The following is a 21,106-nucleotide window of genomic DNA, read 5'->3' on the forward strand; positions in this document are numbered from 1 at the left end:
GTTTTCAAACATTAGCAAATGTGCAGTTTCTTAACATTATCTGGGCAGATATCATGTGATTAAATCACGTGCAACAACCAGTTCAGTATCTTTAAAGACATCCGATATATTTGTTATCACAATTGACTATGTCAAGTACTGGCTGTCGCTATCTCTTAGATATTTTAAACACGTGTGTACAACGGTCTCATAAAGTACACACATATGTGTACATCTGTCTCATAAGTACACACTAACTATTTATTTCTTACACACATCATGGCATTGTTTACTTTATAAGTTATACAAATATATTTTTAATTTGATTTATTGAAGGATATACATGACGTAGGTAGGTAACAAGAGTTATGTAGGCGTATATATTTAACTCTTAAGAAACTAGATCTAGAACGGAATTGTGTTTTTACTTTGAATTAAGTAACAAAATCGCTTGTATTTTATTCTTGTTTAATTTGTCTGTATGCACACGCATGCAGACTTTATTTGTCTGCCTGTATTTCTGGTGCATAAGTCAGAGTAGAAGTAGATAGTTTTGTCTTACTTTCTATTGCATTTTAAACCGGATAAGTTTGGGTAAAATCCACGTTTTCCAGTCAAACTTTTAAAAGTTTTTATTATTCATAGACTGATCTAGATAAAAGTCGACTTTAGTCTTGTATACGCCAGAATTAACAAGCATCAAAAGTCTAACAGATTCCATATGAAATTTCTACCTAAGTTTTGTAGTGAAAAGTAAACAATAACTATCATACGTCTCGTGTTTACAGAGTATAAAGATGTCCACTGAACTGGTTCTCCCAGCATTACTATTGGCTGCAGCTATACTTGTTAGCGTGACACCCACGCCACTGGACGACTATGTCAGACAGCCAGACAGCCACTATAGCTACTCTTTCATCTCGTCCATCCAGGGTCCGAACTTCGAGGTCTACATCCTCAACATGACGTCACAAAAATGGCTGACTGGTACTGGCTCTCCTGCTTTCTTAAACAACATTTAGGTCGCTTTTTATGCAACAGCTTAAACTTTCATTTTAACCACATCTGTGAATACTTCTTAAGCTGCAGCTAGATTTTTTTTCACCAAAGTTTATATGACAAGATTTCATTAAGGAAATATGAAAGCGTTACATTTTTCAAAAGACAATCATACAAAAATATGTTATATGATTTAACATTTTTCAAAAGACAATCATACAATAATATGTAATATGATTTAATATTTTTAAAAAGACAGTCGCACAAATTAGTACAAAAGTTTGTTATCTGTCTTAACATTTTTAAGCAGACAATCGTATGTTGTCTGTTTAAATTAAGTCTGTCACGACAGTTGTATGTTGTATGGTTTACTTGAGGCCGTCACGACAGTTGTATGTTGTATGGTTTACTTGAGGGCGCGACAGTTGTATGGTTTACTTGAGGGCGCGACAGTTGTATGTTGTATGGTTTACTTGAGGCCGTCACGACAGTTGTATGTTATATGATTTACCTACAGAGGTCGTCACGACAGTTGTATGTTGTATGGTTTACTTGAGGGCAAGACAGTTGTATGTTATATGATTTACCTACAGAGGTCGTCACGACAGTTGTATGTTGTATGGTTTACTTGAGGGCACGACAGTTGTATGGTTTACTTAAGGCCGTCACGACAGTTGTATGTTGTATGGTTTACTTGAGGCCGTCACGACAGTTGTATGTTGTATGGTTTACTTGAGATCATCACGACAGTTGTATGTTGTATGGTTTACTTTTAAGGTCACGACAGTTGTATGTTGTATGGTTTACTTGAGGCCGTCACGACAGTTGTATGGTTTACTTAAGGCCGTCACGACAGTTGTATGTTGTATGGTTTACTTGGGACCATCACGATAGTTGTATGTTGTATGGTTTACTTAAGGTCACGACAGTTGTATGTTGTATGGTTTACTTGAGATCATCACGACAGTTGTAAGTTGTATGGTTTACTTTTAAGGTCACGACAGTTGTATGTTGTATGGTTTACTTACAGAGGCCGTCACGACGAAGCCAATATGGTGGCACTACGTCAGTGTGATCGTGCCGTTGTCGCTGAAGTTCAAGGACACAGCGTTTCTATTTATAGATGGTGGGGATAATACCGACAAGTGAGTAATGATTACTTACCATTAATTAGTTACAACAGTTGTAGAGCAATACAAATAGAAAAGCTCAAGTATATTAAGTGAGTGTGTTTGTGGTTCAGTGTGTCAATGCATATTTATATAATTGGTTTTATTATCCGTCGTTAGACTTCCAAGCATGGAAGACCAGAGTTTGTCTGGCTTTACTGCCATGTCAGTCAGCACTGGAGCTGTTTGTGCCGTCATCGGGCAAATACCCAACCAACCAACAGTTTTCCTGGCAAGTTGTCGCCCTTTTTCTTTGTTAGTTCCCTTGTTATTTCATGGAGAGAAAATGAACAACACTGAAATAGTACCATTCGACACAGAACCATACGAGATAGAACCATACGCCACATATAATCTTATTATCTCCATCGCACACATATGAAATCCCCACATCATTAGCATAACGTTTTAATTTAATTATTCTATTCACAAATATTCACAAAACAACGTAACAAACATAAACACAAATTCAAAACTCCACCCCCACCATATTCAAACAACATCCATACCACATCCCTAAATCACCCCCCACCAAATACTCACCACATTCCCACCACATACCCCACATCATCCCCACCACATCCCTATAACATCCCCACCACATACCCCACAATATCCCCACCGCATCCCTTACAATTACCACATCACTACCACATCCCATAAAATATCCAAACCACATCCCTACCACATCCCTACAATATCCATACAATATCCCCACCACATACCCTACTACATCTCCACCACATACCCTACTACATCCCTCCACATCCGTACGATACCCCCACCACATCCCTACCACATCCCTACCACATCCCCATACAAGATCCCCAACACACCCTTATACAACATCCCTACATCATGATTCCTATCCTACAGGCTGACCCTAAGCGAGAAGACCGTTACGAGGACAGCATCATAGCTTGGACCTGGCGAACGTTTCTAGAGAACGGTTCCAATCCTGAAATTATTCTACGTCTGCCCATGACAAAAGTAAGCGCTTATCGATATTTCGTCTGTGCTTCCTTAACCTCTTGAACTTATTTATACATAATTTTTCAGAGTGATTTTCTCTTTTTTTTCATTGAATCAAAGGCGTGTTACCGAACATAAACCTATGTTTTTTTCATAATAGTTCTTTCTATGAATGGGGTCGGTGGGGAGGGGTGGGAGAGAGACGGTTTACTTTAAGAAGTTGTGTGCAATTTGCCTCCATGTGTTTTGATGATGTGATGTTTCAGGCTGTAGTCAGAGGGATGGACACTGTTTCAACTTTTGCCAAAAGTTTGACTGGATTTGAAATTAACAAATTTGTAATTGGCGGCGAATCAAAGGTAAGAATTTAATTAAAGCTGTTTGCTAATTTAATATATATTAATGTAAAACATGTATTTCTCAATAGAAGCTCTTTAAAAAAAGGAAAAATTATTTACTCATAATAATATTTCATTGCTGATTTTATTCAAACCTATATTTTCTTCTGCACATAATACAAAAAGTTTTGATACAAATGAGTTGAGAAACTAATTAATTATGTAATTATCTATAGCGTGGTTGGTCAACATGTACTGACCATATGCAAAAGTTTTGATACAAAATTCATAATTTCACTATGTAATTACGTAATTAACTCCAGCGTTGCTGGACGACCTGTACTAATCATAGACAAAAGTTTTGATAATTTAACAAACTAATTAATTATGTAATTCACTGTAGCGTGGTTGGACGACCTGGACAACAGCAGCCGTTGATGCGAGAGTTGTTGGAATGGTGCCAACTGTCATGGATCTGCTCAACATACAAGAAGTAAAGTAACTTTACTTTTCTAATTTCACAAGAAGTAAAGTAACTTTACTTTTCTAATTTCACAAGAAGTAAAGTAACTTTACTTTCTATCATCACAAGACATACAGTAGCTTTATTTTTCCTAACATTCCAAGAAGTAAAGTAACTTTACTTTTTTAGCGCAATTTCTTTACAGGAATTGCGATTATTAACTCGTCACTTCTGGATGGATGGATGGATGTGCGCAGCTTTAAGTCGTATCTCCTCCTCAACGAAGCAATATCGAGGACTAGTTCCAAAAGCAAATATGTTAAGCAAGTTCCGAGGATGATTGTGGGCCTAAAAAACTCCCGGAATTCCTTCCTGGATTTCCCGGAAAAGCCAAAAAACCTAAAAAAAAAATGCAGTTTTTGGCCCATATCTCGGCAACCAGACCACTTAGCGACTTGAAACATTTACCAATCGATTCCTGCCATAATTTAGAACAATATTGCCGAAGAAAGTTTTCAAAAATATCCTTTCGTTCGGTCACAAAAAATTAATTAAGAACATTTAAACTGAGCATCGTGTAGGCCTAGGATGATATTTACTTTTTAAACTGAGCATCGTGTAGGCCTACTCGTTAAAATAAAACTATTTCCTTTGATATAGGTTAATGTAATTGTCTTTTTTTTAGCGCAAAATTGTTTACTTATTAATTCAAACGTTATTTTTGTACCCTATTAATTTATTTATAATTTATATGAGAGTGATAGGGAGTTACAATTACAAGGTTTTGTTTCGCTAGGCCTAATCATTTTTCACATTCTTACTTTCTCGATTTTACGAAGTAGAGAGAAAGTCTTGTAATCGTGCAAAAAAAATCGAGATTTTTACAAATCTCGACGTTTTACATCTCACTGATACGGAAAAACATAATTTTGCAATCTTGTCCGTATGTCTGTGTGTCTGTCTGTGTGTGTGTGTGTGTGTGTGTGTGTGTGTGTGTAAACACGATAACTTGAGTACCGTTACAGCTAGGTTGATGAAATTTCATATATAACTATTTTATCAAAATCGTAGATCCGTATCAACTTTTGTGCAATTTCCGATAACCGGAAGTGGTACTTTTTCTACTTTGAATTTTTCAAAAGCCTATAAATTGAGTACTATTTCAGATAGATAAATGAAATTTTACATGTAAGTAAAAGATCTAATTCTCTACCTTCTGTCAAATTTTGAGTAATTTCCGTTGACCGGAAGTACTAAGTTACGCTATTTCCGATTTCTCAAAAAACGCATGTAAATTTATAAAGTACTAATAATATTGCGCACTATTACGCACTTTTTTATTTGGCGTTTACTTGGTGTGCAATTCTTTTGTCTACGAGATTTTAAGACTAAGTATTTAAAATGGATTAAAAATCATGTCTATAGCCCGAGTTCCCATCCCCTGTTGTTTTATATAAGAATATTCGAGAAAGTTTAGGGGAGATCACTCCCGGTTTATTTTACGAGATTCTATTCTATTATAAAAAGTTTAAGTAATTAAAAATGGGTAACAAATATTGTCTATGTCCTGAGTTGCCATCCCTTTAATTTTATATTAGAATATTCGAGAAAGTTTAGGGGAGATCACTCCCGGTTTATTTACATAAAAAATGTAAAGTAAATTTACTTTTCTAACATTACAAGAACACAATTTTTACTACGGCTTCACCAGCTATACCCTTAGGTAAACGTAGTTCAACTATTTTGTTCTGCTATACACTTTGATAAAAAAATATTTTTTAAGTTATTATTTTCTTTGTCTAGAACCTACACCATCATTATCAGTCACTTGGAGGCTGGACGTTCGCCTTTGAAGATTATTATAACCTCAACGTGACCCTGTATTTGGACAGTCCGAATATGCCCTGGTTAAGGGCGGTCATTGACCCTTTAAGTAAGTCTGAATTGGCTGAACCTTAGGGTTAGGGTTAGATCTTTAAGTTTTTAAATTCTAACAAAATAGATAATGATAATACTTTTACGGTAATTTTTTTAAAAGTCTGAAGAAATCAAAAGAATAAACTGCCATTTTGATATGCACTTATATTTTTGTCTATCTATTTATATCACTATTTATTGTAGGATTATTTGTCATATATTTGCATATATTTATCTCACCAAGTTGTCCGTTTATGTCACAATTAAGTATACTTGCTTTAACCTTTTCATCTTACTGACTTATTATTTTAATTCTCTATCTCATCTATTTACCTCACCACCTCATTATTTTATCTCCCCACCTCACAGCTTACCTCATGAGGTACACCATGCCAAAGCTGATTGTGACAACTTCCGGTGACGAGTTCTTCCTACCCGACGACTCCTACTACTACTTCAACAAGATCCCTGACCCGAAATACTTGAGGTAACTCTTCCTCCTTCCCCTACTACTTCTGCTACTGCTACTACTACTTCAACAAGATTCCAGACCCAAAATACTTGAGGTAACTCCTCCTCCTCCTACACTACTACTACTATTACTACTGCTGCTGCTACTACTACTACTACTATTACTATTGCTACTACTACCACCACCACCACCACCACCACCACTACTACTACTACTACTACTACTACTACTACTACCACTACAAATGCTACTACTCTCTACTACTACGACAACTACTACTACTAATATTACAACTACTACTACTTCTACTACTACTACTACTACTGCCATTACTACTACAAGTTCCCTGATCCCAAATACTTGAGACGACATTACATTCAAACTCTTCTGTCATGCTCCAATGATCTCGGCATTCTTAAGCTATTTTTTAAATCTTAGGCTATTTTTACACCCCCAAAACGTAATAATATTTGAATTAAACGAATTATTTAAAATTATGTACGTAATTTTCAGGGTAATCCCCAACGCTGAGCACTCACTCAGTGGCCACTACCTCAGCTATCTGATGACCGTGCGGGGATTCTTCCTGAACATTCTGGAAAACGCCCAGTTCCCGAACGTGACCTGGGTTCGAACCAGCTCCTCCGTCAGCGGCAAGACGGTGGTGCAGACGTCTCGACCACCCAAAAACGTCACGGTGTATCACGCTACGACTCTGAGCGACGGCCGGTGGGTTAATGATTAATTAGTCAATTAGAGAGCCGGTTGCTCAAAGGTCAATTAGTCCAATAGACCGACGGTGGGTCAGAGGTGAATTTGTCCATCAGAGCAGTACATTTAACCTGACTGGATGCGTGGCTAGGTGCAGGGTTTCTTTCATACATTTCTCGGGGGGGGGGGGGTGATTTTAAAATATTTTTTGCTTTATTAATTTAATAATTTTTCTATATAGTCGAAGGGGGTGGGGTGGGGTGGGGTGGTGTGATGGGGACGTGCTCCTGGTGCCTGAAATAAATACCGGCCTGGCGGAGAGAAGGCACCGTTTTTATTAACGTATCTTTACACTGGGGGTGTAACGGATATATATATATATATATATATATATATATATATATATATACACACACAAGGAGTAGACACGCCTCTGGCTACTAGTGGGTAGTGATACACTACTTGTTTATTTAAATTGTGTCTTGTCTGTAATTTTGTATCCTACTTTTTCAGTTTTTGAAAAATCCCCCTATGAATCTATAAGCAATTAATAGATTTTTATTTACCATCTATTTTTAGCCGCGACTTTCGATTGGTTGTGAGAGATGCGAAGACTGGTGGGAAACTCCCCCATCCGGTGTTGTGGTACAGCACGACGGCCAAACAAAACTCCCCGACCGAATACGAGGCCGAGTTCATGAGACCCGTCAACGGCTGGACTGCCTTTTTTATTCAGGTCAGTGGGGCAACCAATGTGTTGATCCGCTTGAGTGAATATGGGTCACCAGACTGTCGTTTTAATACAGATTAGCAGAAAGAGTGTGTACTGAAAAAGTTCTGACCCCAAAACACGAACATTTTAGGCCTTGAGACCAGAATATACCATACTAAAATAGATTCCTATTTAGATATAGCGATCCATTGGGCAGATGAAGTAGAGTTTATATGTTTTTTTAACTTCGACATATGAAGGAATGGTCCTACAGTCGCAAATCCGAACCGAGATCCGAACTCGAAACCTTCGGGATGGCAGCCAACCGCTCTATAATTTGACCATTCCGTCCCATATACCATGCTTGGGTCCAAGAACCGAACTCAAGCTATTCAGGCTAATAGTAGTGGACTCTAACACACGACCACGTCTTTAACTAATGCATTAAGCACTTGTTTAACAGAAAGACTAAAATAATGTCGGTCACTAATACATGAAAAAAGTAAACACCGAAACGAAACCATTAGGCATTGACGCGTACAGATACCATCATTATTTTTTTACATTTAGTCCATTAGGAACACAGGGCCCGTGTCCAAGCTGTCCATTCCCCACGCTCTCCTGACAATCTGTACAGTTTTTCCCAAATCCTCCCCTACCATTTCAGCCTCCCCCCCTTCCCCCCCCCCCAGTGTTTCTTCCAGACTTTTTTCTCCGGGGGGGGGGGGGGCACTTGAAATCTTCGGGGGGGGGGGGGGCGGTAAACTTTCTTCGGGGGGCGGACACTGTTAAAAGTATATATTTTCTATATAAATTATATAAATTTCATTTCGTTCGGGGGGGGGGGGGGGAGGGGGGGGAGATGCCTGGAAGAAACTCTGCCCCCCCCCCCCCCCAGCACTTTACGTCGTCAGGTTTTCTTGTATGAAGACATGTAAAGATTTACAGCGGAAACATTCATAATTCAGCAAAAATATTTTAATATTTTGGTTCAGCGTGGTTTAAATGAGCTTCCTCGTTATTCGTGTCAGCTAATGAATTCTAATATATCCACAGCTACAGTTTGACGGTCTGTATGACTCAGACGTGTCAGCTAATGAATTCTAATGTATCCACAGCTACAGTTTGACGTGTCAGCTAATGAATTCTAATGTATCCACAGCTACAGTTTGACGTGTCAGCTAATGAATTCTAATGTATCCACAGCTACAGTTTGACGTGTCAGCTAATGAATTCTAATGTATCCACAGCTACAGTTTGACGTGTCAGCTAATGAATTCTAATATATCCACAGCTACAGTTTGACGTGTCAGCTAATGAATTCTAATATATCCACAGCTACAGTTTGACGTATCAGCTAATGAATTCTAATGTATCCACAGCTACAGTTTGACGAGTCAGCTAATGAATTCTAATGTATCCACAGCTACAGTTTGACGTGTCAGCTAATGAATTCTAATATATCGACAGCTACAGTTTGACGTGTCAGCTAATGAATTCTAATATATCCACAGCTACAGTTTGACGGTCTGTATGACTCGACATTGGACTTTACGACGGAAGTTAACGTTGTTCCCGACACTCTGCCGTTCCCGGATTGTTCCGGGGTTTCCTGCTTTGGCAAGTTGGTGTAGTTCCCCCCTCCCCTCACCCCAACTCTGGTGCTTTCCCCCTTGTTCTGCTGTCAGAGTTATCTGTGCATGAATCTGTTGTTGGTATTAAAATACAGTATTTAACAAAGGACATGGTGTTTGTGTTTTTGTTTTTGAAATAAGTCGACTCGGTGAGTGAATGGACATAGTGCATGGAAAAGTTTTGGCAATAATACATCTCATTCAACTTTTGTCACACATTATTTGTTACACAACACGTCACTTAAGATTTGCAATACAACAATGTCACAATACGTGTCACACATTACGTGTAACACAAAACGTGTCACAACACATTACGTGTCGCATTTCACTTTTCCCACACAAAAATCCCTGTATCAAAACCCCAGTCTACACCCTCGTCCCACTTTACTCACGTGAACAAGCACGCTCGGCTGAATCTAATTCATAACTGTTCCAGTCTATACAACAATCTAAGCAGAGGCGTAGCGACCCTTCCCGGCGCCCCGGAAAGAACTTTTCGATTTGCACCCCCCCCCCCTCGAGATTTCGATTTGCACCCCGCCCCCTGTAGATTGTAACTCAGTTGGGGCTTTAGTCTACCCAACAATCTCAACACAGATAGACTAAACGTCTCTAGACACTAACTCAGAGCTTAAATTCACAAAGAAGATACTCGTCAAAAAATTCCTAACCACCTGTTCTGAATAAAGGAAGAATTCAACAGTGAACTAATAGAGATGTTTACTCAAGCTTTTTCCGGGTTTATTACAACGAAATCAAAACAACACAAAAGTTTAGTAAAACAATATTTATGAAATCATGAAAGACTTTGGTGGATGGGGTGGGTGTTGTGGGGTGGGTAGTGAGGTAGTGGGGGTGGGGCAATGAGGGTGGGGCAATGGGGTGGAGTAATGAAAGACAGAAGTGATGCCTGTTTACACTAAAGACCCGTGGCACGCCTCGCCGGAGCAGTCAGAGTAGGGGAAGATGTCTGGCACTATGTTCATCTCTGTGGTGAACTCGAGGGTGGAACCTTTGACCCCTTCAAAGTGGAGCTGTGGGAGAGAAGGTCAGTGTCGGTGGTTAGTTGGGGGTGGGTACAGTTGGCAGCATGATTGTTTAGTGTGTGTATGTGTGTGTGGGTGTTTGTTTGTGCATCTGTGGTAGAGCTGGCTATATGATTGTTTAGTGTGTGTGTGTGTATATATGTGTGTGTGTGTGTATATGTGTGGATTTATGTGTCTATGGTAGAGCTGGCAATATGATTGTTAGTACTGGGGTACTGCAGTTGGAGGTTAGTGTGTGTGTTTTTTGTGTGCCTGCGTGTGTGTCTTTGCGTTTGTGTGAATATATGTATGCATGTGTGTTTGTGTGTCTGTGGTAGAGCTGGCAATACTAGAGTTAGTTGTGGGGTACTGCAATTAGCATGTGTGTGTGTGAGTTTTTCTGTGTGTGTGTTTATTTGTGTGTGTTTAGTATATTTAACTTAAAGTATTTGAATGTAAAAATTCATCCAAGGTTCACATATTATACACGCATTTCTTATGATGATATATGGATGACAATGAAAATATGACAGGATGTTTAGTTGCGACTGGTGCGATTACTCTAATGATGCAGTACACGTCCTGTTGACTCACCTGTATGAAGAAGGCTGCCCAGCCCACCTGAGGCTTGGTGCCATTACTCTAACGATGCAGTACATGTCGACTCACCTGTATGAAGAAGGCTGCTCAGCCCATCTGAGGCTTGGTGCCATTACTCTAACGATGCAGTACACGTCCTGACGACTCACCTGTATGAAGAAGGCAGCCCAGCCCACCTGAGGCTTGGTGCCATTACTCTAATGATGCAGTACACGTCCAGTCGACTCACCTGTATGAAGAAGGCTGCCCAGCCCACCTGAGGCTTGGTGCCATTACTCTAAAGATGCAGTACACGTCCAGTCGACTCACCTGTATGAAGAAGGCAGCCCAGCCCACCTGAGGCCTGGTGCCATTACTCTAAAGATGCAGTACACGTCCAGTCGACTCACCTGTATGAAGAAGGCAGCCCAGCCCACCTGAGGCCTGGTGCCATTACTCTAATGATGCAGTACACGTCCAGTTGACTCACCTGTATGAAGAAGGCAGCCCAGCCCACCTGAGGCTTGGTGCCATTACTCTAATGATGCAGTACACGTCGACTCACCTGTATGAAGAAGGCTGCCCAGCCCACCTGAGGCCTGGTGCCATTACTCTAATGATGCAGTACACGTCCAGTTGACTCACCTGTATGAAGAAGGCTGCCCAGCCCACCTGTGGCTTGAGGACCTCGCCGATGTAGTGGGTGGGGGAGACTTGGGTGGCCGAGCGGCTGAACCACAGGACAGGGTGGACCAGGGCCTTGCCTGTGTTCGGGTCGGCGATGACCAGGCGGAAGTCACGTCTGAAACATGGACACGGGTCAGATAGACACGGGTCAGATAGACACGGGTCAGATAGACACGGGTCAGATGGACACGGGTCAGGTAGACACGGGTCAGATAGACACGGGTCAGATGGACACGGGTCAGGTAGACACGGGTCAGATAGACACGGGTCAGATAGACACGGGTCAGATAGACACGGGTCAGATAGACACGGGTCAGATAGACACGGGTCAGGTAGACACGGGTCAGATGGACACGGGTCAGATAGACACGGGTCAGATAGACACGGGTCAGATAGACACGGGTCAGATAGACACGGGTCAGATAGACACGGGTCAGGTAGACACGGGTCAGATAGACACGGGTCAGATAGACACGGGTCAGATAGACACGGGTCAGATATACACGGGTCAGATAGACACGGGTCAGATAGACACGGGTCAGATAGACACGGGTCAGGTAGACACGGGTCAGATAGACACGGGTCAGATAGACACGGGTCAGATAGACACGGGTCAGATAGACACGTGTCAGATGGACACGGGTCAGATGGACACGGGTCAGATTAGACACGGGTGGATAGACACGGGTCAGATAGACACGGGTCAGATGGACACGGGTCAGATAGACACGGGTCAGATAGACACGGGTCAGATAGACACGGGTCAGATAGACACGGGTCAGATAGACACGGGTCAGATAGACACGGGTCAGATAGACACGGGTCAGATAGAAACAGATAATATGGACATGGGGCAAGATAAACGCGGGCCACGTATACACGGGTCCAACAAACACGGACCACATAGACCAGATAGACACAGATCACATGGACAAAGACCACACAGAGTCAAGAACACAGATCATTTGGACACGGCCAGGTATACAAAGACCACATAGACACAGATCACATAAACTCAGACCACACGCTAATGTTAAACAGAGATATAGAGCATATGGACAAAATCACATAGAAATAAATAGCATAGGGCCGAGTATATCATATTTTACTTTCAAAGCTACCAACATGCTTTCCACTCTTTCAGTTCCGTGTAACTATAATCGTTAATACACACTGTTGTACCCATGAGCTATAGGGGAACTGACCTTTTGCTATAGGGGAACTGACCTTTTGCTATAGGGGAACTGACCTTTTGCTATAGGGGAACTGACCTTTTGCTATGAGGGAACTGACCTTTTGCCATGGGCTATAGGGGAACTGACCTTTTGCTATAGGGGAACTGACCTTTTGCCATGGGCTATAGGGGAACTGACCTTTTGCCATGGGCTATAGGGGAACTGACCTTTTGCTATAGGGGAACTGACCTTTTGCTATAGGGGACTTGACCTTTTGCTATAGGGACACTGACCTTTTGCCATCCAAGGTCTTGGCGTGAAAGACGGTGACCTGCGTGGGAGGGACGGAGGTGTGGACCTCGATGGAGCCAGCCGTAGAGTTCTGGCTGAGGGTCCAGTTGACCGCTGGGTAGGGCACGTTCTCCACGATGTTCAGGAAAAACGCCTGCATGGCCAGGACTGTGCTCAGGAAGTGACCAATCAGGGAGTGTTCGGCGTTTGGTGTAATCCTGGGGGCACAGTAGACAAGTTCACACTTTAAAAACTATCGTTCATTCTTCTAATTCTCATCCAAATATCGAATTATCATGGTATCGAATTATCATCTAATACCAAATTATATACCAACTCTGATGGGTACCTAACTCACGTTAGGGAAAGTAAAGGCGGCTGGGCATAGTGCTGACCACACTATCTGTTCATATGCCGAGGTCACAGAAACAAGTGAACTCTACTTCACTTACCCCATAGACCGTCAGGTTTGAAAGGGAAACTTTAACTTTTAACCGAATTATCCTCCTAGTATCTAAATATCAAATAGAGAATGTTTGCCAAAACGTCATTTGCCTCAAATTGGTTAGGAAAAAAATTGTTTTTCTTCTCTATTTTTTTAATAATAAAAATAATAGATAGTTTTTTATTTAACTATTTAATTTTTTAAAAGTTTGGGAATGGTTAATTGACAGGTAGGAGGGAGGAAGATGTTTTTACCTGAGGTACTTGGGTCCAATAAGTTGATCAAAGTAATAGTGTGAGTCGTCAGGTAGGAAAAACTCGTCACCTGAGGTACTGACGATCATCTTAGGGAAGGTGTACCTGTCTTTGTAGGCTGTGGACAGGTGGGGGAGATTTATAGCTGGCAGTTAGTGCACTCTCACCTGGTGGGTTTCATAAGTCTAGACAACGGCAAGGTCTTTGATTAGTGTTGAGTTACTGAAATGGCCAATAACTGCGGGTGCTACGCTGATACATGACCATGTCAAACTAAACTTTGTTGTAAGCAAGGCGCTTCATTGGTTCAGGCTATGCGTATAACGTTATAGCCGTTGGGTATGGCGTGGTAGGATGGTTGAGCACACGACTGCTAACCTGAAAGTCTCGAGTTCGGATCCCGGACGTGAGTCCAAGCAGCTCTGATGGGAACTATCCCCCTCTATGCTGATGGGTACTTGACTCATGTAAGGGTAATTAAGGCGACCGGGGTTAGTGATGAGTAGGCCTACACTATTTCCCTGTAAGCTGAGGTCATTGAAACAGATGAGCTCTACTTCATCTGCCTCATGTCTCTCAAGCAAGAAAAGAGGATGAGCTACAGATGATGTTGCTATAGAATCTCGTACCAACTGTGTTGAGATGGGAACCTTTGTACCAGTTAGATGGTCTTTAGAATCTCGTACCAACTGTGTTGGGATGTGAACGTTTACTCACTGAGTGGATCGATGACTGCCAGCATCTTGGGCATGTTGGGTGAGTCCAGGTCACGTGTCACGTTCAGGGTGTAGTAGTCACCAAAAGCAAACGTCCACCCTCCCAGGGAGCGGTAGTGGTGGTGGAGGTTCTAGGGAATTCAAAGATTGGAGGATGACACCACAGCAATCAATTTATACTTGACAATTAACAACCTTTTCGACTATTGCTACAAGTTAGTGAACACCGAAGGAACATAAATAAAAAATAAATAAATATGAATAAACACTGAGGAAATGTGAATGAACGCTAAATAAATGTGAATACAATTTGTAAAAGCATTTAGGTGGCACCATATTGCTGTTGGTGATCTAGCAATCAAAAGTCTAATCTAAAGGAAGGCAACTTTTGTAGGGAATGCTGTCATTGGTTATCGTCCCTACCTTCTGTGTGTTGAGCAAGTCCATGACGACTGGCACCATGCCGACAACTCTCTTGTCCACGGCAGCGGTCGTCCATGTGGTCCAGCCTCGCTATAATAAAATTAATTTGAAATTAATGTCAACCCCTCGACAACCAGACGTCCCTTTGGTGAAATGTGTAACCAATACCATTAAAGTATCTTTCAGGCGTCTCTTCCTGAACAAAATATAATTTAATCACCACTCCCAGCGAAGCTTTCGAAACACCACAATTATTTTAAAAATCACTGCCTTTTGATTGCACTAATGAAAGTAAAATTGCTCAATACATTTATTAACAACGATTTTACTATTTTCAATTAATTAACTCTTAAGTAGCTCGATCAAAACGAAATGACCTGACACATATTACTGCCTTACTTAACGCCCAGTATCCCATTCACCCAAAGCTTACCTTAGAGGCCCCGCCCCGGCCAAAACGAAATGACCTTACTTAAGAAATTACCTGACATATTATGCCCAGTATCCCATTCACCCAAAACTTACCTTAGAGGCCCCGCCCACTACGTACTTGGTAAGGTCCACTCCAGCTTCGATCTTGGAGTAACTGGCCATGGTATCAAACCCTCGGACGACAGCCTGTGGGTAGGGGTGGTAGTTTAGATTGGGTATTCACACATCATACTGTGTGCGTTAATGATACACTTATCTAGTTAGGGTTAGGGTTAATGTTCATAAATGTGACTTGTCTAGGCCACTTGATATGTGCTGTAGACTTTGACCGTCTACTTGAAATGAACCCAGTATTCTTAAAGTCATCTCATTAGATTTGTACTGTGGGCTTTAAAGTCATATCACGTGACTTGTGCTGTAGACTGTAGACTTTACGCGCCAACTTCCATTACGTCGTATCACTACCTGGTCGGCCCGTCATGTTTGCTGTAGTCTACTTGATAACAATAATGTCCAATGAAATACAAAGCAATGGGTTGCCTCCCTGTTCAGGGGACACAACTCAAACTTCCTTGTTTATCGCCCTTTATTTGGACACGAAAACACAAAATCACGTGATCCAGTGAATATACATTGACATTTAGTCACCCAGAAAAACATACGTATTGACTTGAAATTTACGGTCGACAGACGTGGTAAATTGCGACGGAGAAATAAATCCGAAGGAAATGCACGCTGTAGATTCTTGAATAAGGTTAGAAATATATATTTTTAAGGAAATGGAATTAGTTATGAACAGGAACTAATATGTCCTGTAATGATGTGAACTGCAGATGCACATAAGGTGATGTTTAAATAATTTTACCAACAAATGGGACAAGGTCTGATTGAGTGGCCATCTTAGTCGTAGGTGTTATGAGTACTTAGCCGTAGGTGTCAATGGTGCTTACTTTAGACGTAGGTGTAATGGGTGCTTACCTTAGTCATAGGTAAACGAAGGAGTACTTCCGGGTTAGATCCGTTGGCCAGAAAAGTTTTCCACGTCCAAGCGATGACCGCATCCTCGGATCTACTTTTTTTAGTGGGGTCAGCCTGGGAGAGAGGATAGGTGGACACATTGTAAGATGTTTTAGTAGATACATCATGGGATGATTGGTGAACAAATCATGGGATGTTTGGTGGACATATCATGTGATATTTTGGTGGACACATCATGTGATATTTTGGTGGATACATCATGGGATGTTTGGCGGACACATCACGGGATGTTTTGGTAGATACATCATGGGATGTTTGGTGGACACATCATGTGATATTTTGGTGAACACATCATGTGATATTTTGGTGGATACATCATGGGATGTTTGGTGGACACATCATGGGAGGTTTTGGTAGATACATCATGGGATGTTTGGTGGACACATCATGGGAGGTTTTGGTAGATACATCATGGGATGTTTGGTGGACACATCATGTGATGTTTTGGTAGATACATGTGATGTTTGGTGGACACATCATGGGATATTTTGGTGGACACATCATGTGATGTTTTGGTAGATACATCATGAGATGTTTGTTGGACACATTATGTGATGTTTTGGTAGATACATGTGATGTTTGGTGGACACATCATGGGATGTTTTGGTAGATACATCATGGGATGTTTGTTGGACACATTATGTGATGTTTTGGTAGATACATGTGATGTTTGGTGGACACATCATGGGATGTTTTGGTGGATACATCATGGGATATTTGGTGGACACATCATGTGATGTTTGGTGGACACATCATGGGATGTTTTGGTAGATACATCATGGGATATTTGGTGGACACATCATGTGATGTTTGGTGGATACATCATGTGATGTTTTGGTGGATACATGTGATGTTTGGTGGACACATCATGGGATGTTTTGGTGGACACATCATGTGATGTTTTGGTAGATACATCATGAGATGTTTTGGTGGACACATGTGATGTTTTGGTGGACACATCATGTGATGTTTTGGTAGATACATCATGTGATGTTTTGGTGGATACATGTGATGCTTGGTGGACACATCATGGGATGTTTTGGTGGACACATCATGTGATGTTTGGTGGACACATCATGTGATGTTTGGTGGACACATGTGATGTTTGGTGGACACATGTGATGTTTGGTGGACACATCATGGGATGTTTTGGTAGATACATCATGGGATGTTTGGTGGACATATCATGTGATGTTTTGGTGGACACATGTGATGTTTGGTGGACACAGCATGGGATGTTTTGGTAGATACATCATGGGATGTTTGGTGGACACATCATGGGATGTTTTGGTGGACACATCATGGGATGTTCTACATATTTCATCGTTTAAGATCTTGTGATGTGTAAACATATCGAAACATCAAAAAGTTGTATTAATCGGGTGATGGATTAGCTTATTATACAGTTAAACAACTTGTGTGCTCTACTAAATTAATATAAGTGGCGGATTTTCTCAGTAGTTGCTCTGAGATTAATAGTAGTAAATTAAGGTCTAACTGTAGGTTTACAACAATGATGTTTACAATCTTGATATGTTTATAGTATTGATAGTTTTACAGCATAGGTGTACTCACAAAGAAGGTGATTGGCTGGTTGGGTATTTGTTTGATGGTGGCAGCAATGGCGCCGGTAGCCACAGAGAAGGCTGTGATTCCAGCCACAAACTCGTCTTTCTCTGTTGGTATACTGGAGGGGGATAGAAACAAGTCATTTTATGGTAGGGGTGGGTATGACGTCTTTCTCTGTTGGTATACTGGAGGGAGGGGGGGGAATAGACAAGTCATTTTATGGTAGGGGTGGGTGTGACGTCTTTCTCTGTTGGTATACTGGAGGGGGATAGAAATGGTGACATGTTATGGTGGGGGTGGGTGTTACGGGTCATTTGGAGGTTATGTCGTTAGAACAGGGTAGAGTGGTGTAGATAGTGCGTATGTGAGATGGGTTAACACAATGCATTTATGTATTGTTGTCCCAATGTTGAATGCAGGTGTAAAAGGTGTATGAACGATTGTGATGGGGTTGTATCTGTTTAGGTGGTTGAGGTTGTGGCCAGCTTATGTAGCCGGACATGAGAATAAAAGGAGTAAAGACACTGTGATGCACGGTGTTGACGTTATTCAACTCGACTTTAAAAAAACGCTGGCCAGTGTAAACAAGAGAGTGAAAGACAACTGAAACATCTGGATCTCGGACAGTCACCCAGAATGTTGAAGTCGTCTTTCATTCTCTTGTTCTACCATATTCTACCATATTCTAGCTAAGCTCCTAATGACCCTTAACAGTGGGTTAGAGGAGGGATATTTTTCTTGCAAGTGGCATGTCAAAAATCAACTTTCGGTTTGAGAGGCCAGTTGTTGGAAAACTTAATTGAGAAGATGAATAATTATTAAGGTAAAATGTCTTAGTAAACAGTGTGACTTCAAAGGGACATAACCACACAACTTACCCATCATTGTTACCTCCCCCATCAATCCATAAGAACGCCGTGTCCCTGTAGACTGTAGACTGACTTCAAAGGGACATAACCACACAACTTACCCATCATTGTTACCTCCCCCGTCAATCCATAAGAACGCCGTGTCCCTGTACACGATGTCCTTGGGGATGATGACACTCAGGTAGTGCCACCATATCGGCCTTGTGAGTACCTGCTCTGATAGGTGGAAGGTGGGCGTGAGTAGACAGAAAGAGAATAAATTGGGCCTAATAAATAAACAAATGTATTTCAAATCAGGTATTTTTTTTTAATTTGGTGAAGTGGCTGCAATACGCCATGTTATGCAGGTTATGCGTTTTTTGTTGTTGTTGTTTTTTTTTAAATATAATTTGTAACGTCGTCCTATATATAACGACAGAGCGAGTGGGTTTTTTTTAAATAATCAGGAACAACGTCAAAAAAAAAAAAATTAGGAGCCAGCATAAGCTAACACAAAAGTGAGAGGCTACCGGGCTAGTGATGGACTACTAGCCAATGGACAGTTTACCATTCGTTAAGGTTGATAATATGTTGGTTTAATTGTAATTTAAGCTTATTGCTTTAAAATGGAGCGTGCTTTAGAAAAAAAGTTCAATTCTTTTGATAGTTTAAAAGATTCTTTTAGTCAACAATTGACGTACACACCAAACGTGTAATATTTTATTCTTTGCTATCTTACCTGTCAGCCATTTCTGTGACGTCATGTTGAGAATGTGGAGCGAGTAGTTAGGCCCGTCAATTTTCTTGAGAAAACGGTACGTGTAGTGGGGGTCAAATGTGTTGACATAATCATCCAGAGGCGTGGCTGATGTGGCCAGCACAATGGCCGCCACTACAAGAAGAGATGCCAGCTTCATCTCTCTGTGGGAGAAAGTAAAGTTTATGTAGGGAGAAAGTAAAGTTTTGAAATGTGGGGAGAAAATAAAGTCTTGAAACGTGGGCCGCAAGTAAAGTTTTGAAATGTGGGGAGAAAGTGAAGTTTTAAAAGTAAGGACAAAGTGAAGTTTTTATGTAAAGATTCCATCCAATTACTTTCTACCTTTATCGAGATGAGTAAATTAATTGTGGAGCAGGAAAGTAGAGAAGGTAAGTGGAGATGCATAGGGCACACTATAAGAAAGACAATTGTGTGCGGCACCCGATTTAAGTGTGTTGGGTGTCAGATGTCGAATTTCAGTTTTGACCTAATTATTAAAGTATATCCATTTCTGAATACAAAACCACATAACATATTGTTGGAAAATGCTTATTTTTATTTTTATTTTATTTTGAAAGACTAGTGTTACCCTACATAGTAGAGAGTCTGCAATCATTTTCACTCTAGCCACCTCTATGTAAGAGTTCAATAGTGGCCTTCATTGCGCTTGTGTAAAGAGTGTTTAGCACAACCACAAATGATTCGTCAAGTTGTTGCTATACGTCAAGTTATGCATGTTGATAAAATAGGCTATCATTTTAAAAAATAAATAAAATTTGGAGTTTGATATAAAGAAAAGGTGGGACGGCGTGACCTAGCGGTAGAGAACTAGACTGCTAACCCGAAAATCTCGAATCCGGGTTCAAGTCAGTAGAACGTCCCTGAGGCCACCCAGCCATGATGGGTACCTAACTCACGCTAGGGAAAACTAAGGCGGCTGGGTATAGTTCTGACCACACTATCCCTTCATATGACGAGGTTTCTGAAACAGATGAACTCTACTTCACCAGCCCCATGTGTCTTGGTCACGAACGGCAAAAGATGAGGAAATTGAGAAAAGACAAGAAATCTATTAGACCACTAGGATATTTTCAGGCTTATTGGCTTCAATAATTATGTAAATTAATAAATTTGAATTCCTAAACCTTTTAAGTGTTTGTCAAGAAACAAATATTTGCTTCTCTTCTTATGTAGATAAATAAACCGACAATTTAAAAAAACACATACCTGCTGAAGATACTGATCACAATGTATAGACGTATCTGAAGATAATGGACACGCCTCCTTTAAGCTTCAAAGGCAGCTGACAAACGATATGACTTTTTTTTTACTGCGAACCTTGACTTATAACGTGACGATTAGATCTCAGATAACAATACAACGAGCAACCACTTCAAGTAAAAACTTTAATCTGTCCCCTCCTGCCTACAATATATAGCACAAACTGTTTACACTTAATATCCTTCCTCTTGAGTGGGGCCAAGTTGGGGAAATAAAT

General features: G+C 40.9%; 3 protein-coding genes across 5 annotated transcripts; 2 read left to right on the forward strand and 1 right to left on the reverse strand.

The window, feature by feature from the left end:
* Positions 1-776: 776 nt before the first annotated feature.
* On the forward strand, positions 777-2,529 carry LOC131935166 (autocrine proliferation repressor protein A-like). Its single transcript, XM_059291534.1, has 3 exons — positions 777-966; positions 2,009-2,123; positions 2,268-2,529. The coding sequence occupies exons 1-3, from the start codon at positions 777-779 to the stop codon at positions 2,527-2,529; spliced, it is 567 nt and encodes a 188-aa protein (XP_059147517.1).
* Positions 2,530-3,005: 476 nt separating this feature from the next.
* On the forward strand, positions 3,006-9,472 carry LOC131935167 (autocrine proliferation repressor protein A). The gene is made up of 8 exons (XM_059291535.1): positions 3,006-3,137; positions 3,386-3,478; positions 3,861-3,950; positions 5,724-5,853; positions 6,207-6,324; positions 6,823-7,038; positions 7,600-7,756; positions 9,247-9,472. The coding sequence occupies exons 1-8, from the start codon at positions 3,006-3,008 to the stop codon at positions 9,364-9,366; spliced, it is 1,056 nt and encodes a 351-aa protein (XP_059147518.1). The 3' UTR covers positions 9,367-9,472.
* A 720-nt stretch (positions 9,473-10,192) lies between these two features.
* Positions 10,193-21,022, reverse strand: LOC131935138 (autocrine proliferation repressor protein A). Of its 3 annotated transcripts, none has more exons than XM_059291485.1 (13): positions 20,836-21,022; positions 19,591-19,772; positions 18,974-19,088; positions 18,010-18,121; positions 16,375-16,488; positions 15,490-15,582; positions 14,965-15,054; positions 14,543-14,672; positions 13,826-13,943; positions 13,129-13,344; positions 11,646-11,775; positions 11,144-11,170; positions 10,193-10,403 (listed from the first exon to the last, which is right to left on the reverse strand). In XM_059291485.1, the coding sequence occupies exons 2-13, from the start codon at positions 19,766-19,768 to the stop codon at positions 10,284-10,286; spliced, it is 1,443 nt and encodes a 480-aa protein (XP_059147468.1). In that variant the 5' UTR covers positions 19,769-19,772; positions 20,836-21,022; the 3' UTR covers positions 10,193-10,283. The 3 variants fall into 3 exon arrangements, with proteins under 3 accessions (XP_059147468.1, XP_059147466.1, XP_059147465.1); XM_059291483.1 differs by lacking the exon at positions 11,144-11,170 and adding an exon at positions 11,304-11,330; XM_059291482.1 differs by lacking the exon at positions 11,144-11,170 and having other exon boundaries at positions 10,194-10,403; positions 11,619-11,775; positions 20,836-21,021.
* Positions 21,023-21,106: the final 84 nt, after the last annotated feature.

The sequence above is a fragment of the Physella acuta genome, unplaced genomic scaffold, assembly GCF_028476545.2.
Source record: "Physella acuta isolate Inbredline_101_S28 unplaced genomic scaffold, ASM2847654v3 ptg000133l, whole genome shotgun sequence".
In the NCBI taxonomy this organism is placed as follows: Eukaryota; Metazoa; Mollusca; class Gastropoda; family Physidae; genus Physella; species Physella acuta.

What these genes read in the sequence shown, in the direction of transcription:
- LOC131935166 (XM_059291534.1), top strand. Translation starts at nt 777, where the DNA reads ATGTCCACTGAACTGGTTCTCCCAGCATTACTATTGGCTGCAGCTATA. An exon ending in GTCACAAAAATGGCTGACTG is followed by an intron (nt 967 to 2,008) that starts GTACTGGCTCTC and finishes GTTTACTTACAG; the next exon opens with AGGCCGTCACGACGAAGCCA. An exon ending in GGTGGGGATAATACCGACAA is followed by an intron (nt 2,124 to 2,267) that starts GTGAGTAATGAT and finishes ATCCGTCGTTAG; the next exon opens with ACTTCCAAGCATGGAAGACC.
- LOC131935167 (XM_059291535.1), top strand. Translation starts at nt 3,006, where the DNA reads ATGATTCCTATCCTACAGGCTGACCCTAAGCGAGAAGACCGTTACGAG. An exon ending in ACGACTCTGAGCGACGGCCG is followed by an intron (nt 7,039 to 7,599) that starts GTGGGTTAATGA and finishes ATCTATTTTTAG; the next exon opens with CCGCGACTTTCGATTGGTTG. An exon ending in GGACTGCCTTTTTTATTCAG is followed by an intron (nt 7,757 to 9,246) that starts GTCAGTGGGGCA and finishes ATATATCCACAG; the next exon opens with CTACAGTTTGACGGTCTGTA.
- LOC131935138 (XM_059291485.1), bottom strand. Translation starts at nt 19,768, where the DNA reads ATGAAGCTGGCATCTCTTCTTGTAGTGGCGGCCATTGTGCTGGCCACA. An exon ending in ACCAGCCAATCACCTTCTTT is followed by an intron (nt 16,489 to 18,009) that starts GTGAGTACACCT and finishes CCTCTCTCCCAG; the next exon opens with GCTGACCCCACTAAAAAAAG. An exon ending in GGGCTGCCTTCTTCATACAG is followed by an intron (nt 10,404 to 11,143) that starts GTGAGTCGTCAG and finishes TCTCTCCCACAG; the next exon opens with CTCCACTTTGAAGGGGTCAA.